The following is a 6,459-nucleotide window of genomic DNA, read 5'->3' on the forward strand; positions in this document are numbered from 1 at the left end:
ACCCGGTGGGCAGCCCTGGGCGGCGGGACCCTGCGGCCATAATTGTGATCATGATTGGAAACCGGGCTGCAGGCAAGGTGGCACCCCGGGACCCAGGAGCCGCCTTGCCTGTGGCCGGTGATTGTGATCGTGATAGTAAAGCCAGGCTACAGGCAAGGCGGCCCCCGGGACCCAGGAGCCGCCTTGCCTGCGGCCTGTTATTGTGATCGTGATCAGAAAGCCGGGCCGCAGGCAAGGCAGCCCCCTGGAACCCAGGAGCCCGTCGGCGAGGTCTGCAGGCGAAGCAGTGATCAAGCTATGAGGGGGAAGATGGGGAGCGGAAGGAGCTACAGGAGCAGCTCTGGCTGGAGACTGAAGACTCCCGCCAGAGCGAGGAGCAAAGACTGAAGGTTCCAGCCACAGCAAAGACTGTGTCCAGAGCGAAGATGGAAGGCGGTGGCCAGAGTGAAGGTCTGGGTCCCGGGTGTCAGAGGAAAACTGGTGCTGGCAGCTAGGGGAAAGAAGGCCTATTGCACAAATCTCTTCGTGCAACAGGCCTCTAGTGTTTTAATAATTACAAAAAAATTATACATTAATGTGAAGATTCTGTTCTCATTCTCTTTCTAGGCTGGGATCTTAAACCTCGCTACCAAGTCTAAAATGATCCAGATCAACCCAAACTACGGTGTTGCTGGGAATAGGATCATGCTACCTTTCTCAATTCCAGGCTCTTACGATGATAACCATTCTCTAGTTGCCACACTAACAAGCTGTGCTGTTTTATGAAACAGGTTGTAGCAATTTTTACATTCCTTTCTTGAATTATAAACAGATAGCTTGGAAACTGATTAAGTAAATGCTAACAATATTTACTCATTTGTCTATTCACTCAACAATTTATCTCTCAATTTACTTTTCAGCCCCTAAGAGTTTAGTACTACCTGAACACATACACTTAAAAAATTCACTATGCATTCCTCTCCTAATTTTCAGAAAATTAAATTGGTTTGGTTCTCTTTATGTTATACCAGCTGACACTTACTATTCTTTTTCATTTACAGAAACATGCTCCTTAGGATATATTTTATATTAAACTAGAGGCCCTGTGCACAAAAATTTGTGCATTCGGGGGGAGGGGGGATGTCCCTCAGCTTGACTGTGCCCTCTCGCAGTCTGGGACCCCTCGGGCCAACTAGTTTGCCTTGAAGGATGTTCCAGATCACGGTGGGGTCCCGCTTGGATGCCTGGCCAGCCTGGGTGAGGGCTGATAGCTGTTTGCAGCTGGTCACACCGCCTTCAGGGTGGGGGTCCCCACTGGGGTGCCTAGCCAGTCTGGGTGAGGGGCTGAGGGCCGTTTTCAGGCTGGCTGGTGACTGAAGCTCCCAGACTCTCCTTTTTTTCTTTTTCTTTTTATTCTGGGATTTATTTACCTTCTATAATTGAAACACTGTTGCCGTCACTGGCGCTCCCAGCTGAGGCCGCGGCCAGCTGAAAGCAGGTATCTGGGGTTTGTTTAGCTTCTATAATTGAAACATTGTTGCCTCCCGAGCTCAGAGCCGGGCCGCGGCAGGCGGGGAACCTTGGCTTCCTCCATCACTGGAGCAAGCAAGCCTTCTGCTCGCTTCAGCTGCGTGGCTGCCGGCCGCCATCTTGGTTGGCGGTTAATTTGCATATTGCCCTGATTAGTCAATGGGAAGCATAGCGGAGGTACAGTTAATTACCCTTTTTGTCTTTTATTAGATAGGATTATACATACAGAATATACATTTAATTTGGATGAGGACTGCCAGAATGGTTGTAGTAGCTGAGAAACCAATTCCTATTATCTGTGACAATGGCTAAAAAAGAACATGGAGTCTTCTTTCCCTCATGCAGTCTGTTGTAATTAAGGTCACAACAACTTCATCTTTTATCACCTTCATATAGACAGTTAGGTATGTTTAACAATTTTACAAGATAATATTATATGCTACTCACAGGGTTTGACTTCATTTCCATGAGATTGTCTAAAATACGAGTTACAGGTAGATTCTGTGGAAGAGATTAGTATTTTCATGAGAAAAGTTCTCTATTATCAAACAATGCAATCATTCTACAGTTAAGTATGCTTACCTTCCAATTGATCACATTCTAAGATTAAGTATTCTGTGAATGGATTCACAGACGTAAATAGCTTGGCACCACTGAAGTTTCCATAGAAAAATATACCTCTAAATCAAAAGGTCCTTTTAATGTGTAGGTGTATCTAGATTTTACATGTTTGGGCTTCTTTATTTTGTTTGTTAGATGTTTGCTTTTTAATACTAGCAATGGAAAGTTTTTCTTTTGATCACATAAGATTCCTAATGTTATTTTTTTTCATTTCCTCTTTGCAAATTGTAAGTTTCTTTAAAAACAGAGTAACTTAAACTTTGTGAAGATGTATGAGATTAAATGACCTATCAGAGTTCTTTCATTTCTACTGTATATTCTTCTAAGCTAAAAGATACTTGTGCTCTTTGAAAAATGGGGAAATGAATATATACAAACTTTACTGACCATTTTTATTTTGCCTGGGATAAATTCCAAATTTTCAAAGACATTCTGCAATGTCTTTTTATGGAACAAACTGTACCTTGAACATGAAATGTATAATACTGCTGTTGGCAGAAGATTGCCTTTTGACATGCTTACATGCCTTTGGGATAAGTAATACTATTGTTACATTTCAGTCTGATGATTTTTATCATTATTTTGAAAATAACAACACATGGAGTATAGAAAATTTACTATGTGACTATTATGCCTATTCAAAGTGCATTCCTACGGGATGGTATTCTTTCTACTTTGAACTGGCATTTCCTTTGTGAGATGTACAGGAAATTCTGGAAAAAAGTTTTGAATCTTAGAGACTTTACACAACAAAGGCAATATTAAGTCTGATTATTTAAATATCTGTATAAAGCACACTGCTATTTTACAAGGAGTTTTACTTTCCTTAGGCAATACAACATTTTAGTGTTACTAAAATGGACCATCACTAAGGAAAATACTGCCTTGAGCAAACAGAAAAATATGCATTTTTTTTCTTTTACTTTCTCTAGATGGCAAGTAGAAGTCTTTTAAAATTAAAGCTATTTTATTATTATCTGATATTTGTGTTGGCCAGGAACTTTTTAATATAAACACAGCACCAAATGCTCCAGCTGACTAAATGCGCTTCCTGAATTCTATTATTTAGAATTAAAGAAAAAAAAAGTAGCACAAAAATGTTACCTTTTAAGTTTGTTTCAAGTAAAATTGAGTTTGTTCATGTAAGAATAAGTCTAAACCATTACTTTCTCTAAGGAACAATGGTGCAGATTTAAATTTACAAAAATGCTTTATCCAAAAGAAAAAAACTATAGTTGTAAATTTTTTTCCAAGCAATACTAACAGAAAACAATGGAGAACTTTGCAACATAACAGAGAGAAATAATTTTAAAAAAATCTGGATCAAAGGAACATTATAAATTATAAAATTTTATTAAAATCAACTTTATATACATATAACTCTCTTCAGTTCCCTGAATTGTACTATTTGATTTGTGCAATGGAGAAAAATTCTGAAGAGATTTTATAAAGTCACAAGTCATATTACTTTTATTATAAAGCCATAAGTCATATTACTTTTATTGTATTAGTGAAAATAATTGAAAATTTTAATATTTATACCAATGTCTCAGGATAAATCTTTTTTTTTTAATATATTTTATTGATTTTTTACAGAGAGGAAAGGAGAGAGATAGAGAGTTAGAAACATCAATGAGAGAGAGACATCGAACAGCTGCCCCCTACACACTGGGGATGTGTCCACAACCCAGGTACATGCCCCTGACCGGAATCGAACCCGGGACCCTTCGGTCCGCAGGCCAACGCTCTATCCACTGAGCCAAACCGGTTTTGGCAGGATAAATCTTTATTTAGTATAAAAATAAGGTTTTTCCATGGAACAGACAGTCAAATCTCAGAGGGAAGGTAGATATGGGTGGGTGGGAAGAAAAAGATCAACCATAGAATTTGTATGCACATATATATAACCCATGGACACAGACAATAGGGGACGGGGGTTGAGGGTAGGCTAGAAGGAATCATTGGGGGCGGGGAGAAGGGGACATAAGTAAAACTTTCAACAATATTAAAAAATATGATTTTAAAAAAAGATACAAATTTTGCTCTTTATTTTATAGTTCAGTAGATACCAAAGACAAGCCTACCAGTGAACAGGCTGTTAAATAACATAAGAAAAATTTCTTTCTAGCAGAATAGTTAAAACGTTCATAAGCCCATAGACAATTCTTTATATTTTTGTCTGGTCTTTACAACCAGATAACGCCAAAGAATCATTTATCACTTCTGCACCATACAATATTCACACACTGTGAGAGATGAAGGGAAACTTCATGTGTAGAGAATGATAAAGGAAATATAGGTCTTTAAAGGTATAAGAAAGAGTATTTTAGAAAATAATTTGAGACCTCTCTTTCACCAACATTTTACTCTTCGCCTAAATGAAGGCTTGAATTGACTTAATCATTTTAAAATCAGTTTTATATTAATAATTTACATAAGATTAATCAACTTTTGCCCTAACCGGTTTGGCTCAGGGGACAGAGTGTCAACCTGCGGACTGAAGGGTCCCAGGTTCGATTCCGGTCAAGGGCATGTATCTTGGTTGTGGGCACATCCCCAGTAGGGGGTGTACAGGAGGCAGCTGATCGATGTTTCTCATCGATGTTTCTAACTCTCTATCCCTCTCCCTTCCTCTCTTTGAAAAATCAATAAAATATATATATATTTTTAAAAAAGATTAATCAACTTTTATTGATGGAAAAACTGAACTGTGGCAACAGAGAGAAAACAGAACAAAACCATATAATTCTTTTCATTCAACAAATAAGACTGTTACCTTACTCATCTCTAGAAACAAAAAAAATTTGGGTGTCTCAATATAAGAGGTATGAATGAAATTTAATCTAATAAAAACCCATTAAAAAAAAACAAAAACAAAAACCCATTGTTTTAAAAATTGCCAAGCATTATTTATTTTAGTGTTTGGAAACTGCAGTTTCAGAAATAAAGTAAAATATATTATTGTATAGATTAATAACAAAATTTTTATTAGTAGAAAGCCTCTGTAAATATAGATTTTAGAGACAAAGTCCCATACACAATGAATATCCTAAATTAAGGACCACTATTTTTAAAATGTTCAAATTTCAAATACATAAACTGGAAATTATCTGGAGAGAAAAAAAACAGAAATCTATTTCTAAGAACCCTTTCTAGTCTATGACCATAGTCATGTTTTATGATTTTAATCACTGTAAAAGTTAAAATAAAAACAATGTTAATTTTACTTCTGATGATGTGATTGCTTAAAAACAAATCTGAAATAAAATATACACATTAATTAAAAAACAGACATTTAAAAAAGACAATACAGCCCTATATCCAAAACAGTTAAAAAGGATTTCCCCTCTAGCTCTCCTACAATTAGCCACTTGTTGCTCTATACTGCCACATGGTCTATGGGGCTCTTTCTAACTCCACGTGCAGCCTTGGGCTTGGATGACACATTGACGATGAAGTCAGCAGTGAGGCTGGGACAAGAGTTGTGGTTTCCTGATTATCAAAGCCATGGAGAATGAAAAGTAGTATGTGGACCTCCTTGAAGCGAATGCCTATTTTGAAAACTATCAGTCAGTAAAGAATAAGATGAGGTATTGACACTGGAAATATACTGGCAAAAAGGGATGTATCAACGATAGAAGGGGTGGAATGTTGCCAGTGAAGTGAAGAAAGGAGTAATTATAAATCAGAAAGGAATCTATAGGTGAATCCAATATCCACATCAACATCCTGAGATGAGGAAACAGAAAAATACATAAAGTTCTTCCCCCCCCCAAATCATAGTATATTAAAGAAAACAGGATTATGTCAACCCAATAAAATAAGTCCAATCCTCCATCACCCAGCTTCAATAATTATCAACTCACAGGAAATCTTATTTCATTTATATTCACCTACTATTCACTTTCCTAGGCTGTTTCAAAACAAGCTCCCAATATCAAACAATTGTAGCTATCAATATTTCAGTACATATCACCAATATTTGCGTTAAAAAATAATCTAACACTATTACCACATCTAAAATAATTAACAATTTCTTAATACAGTTCAATATCCAGTTAGTGTTAAAATTTTCCTGTTGCATCAATTTACTTTTCAGTTTTCTTGGTGAAACCCTTTTTAAAAAATCTTTATTGTTCAGATTATTACAGTTGTTCCTCTTTTTTCCCCCCATAGCTCCCCTCCACCCGGTTCCCACCCCACCCTCTGCCCTTACCCCTCCCCTCCACTGTCCTCATCCATAGGTGTACAATTTTTGTCCAGTCTCTTCCCACACCCCCAACCCCCCATTTCCCCCCGAGAATAGTCAATCCACTCCCTTTCTATGCT

General features: G+C 37.5%; 1 protein-coding gene across 2 annotated transcripts in view; it reads right to left on the reverse strand.

Annotated features, from left to right (window-relative positions):
• SCFD1 (sec1 family domain containing 1) overlaps positions 1 to 6,459 on the reverse strand; it is a 128,432-nt gene that overhangs the window by 13,595 nt on the left and 108,378 nt on the right. For both annotated transcript variants that reach the window (XM_006766015.2, XM_006766016.2), the window contains one exon: positions 1,957 to 2,010. In XM_006766015.2, coding sequence (XP_006766078.1) covers positions 1,957 to 2,010 — 54 coding nt within the window. The remainder of the gene's footprint in view (positions 1 to 1,956; positions 2,011 to 6,459) is intronic.

This window comes from Myotis davidii, unplaced genomic scaffold, assembly GCF_000327345.1.
Source record: "Myotis davidii unplaced genomic scaffold, ASM32734v1 scaffold21, whole genome shotgun sequence".
Classification (NCBI taxonomy): domain Eukaryota; kingdom Metazoa; phylum Chordata; class Mammalia; order Chiroptera; family Vespertilionidae; genus Myotis; species Myotis davidii.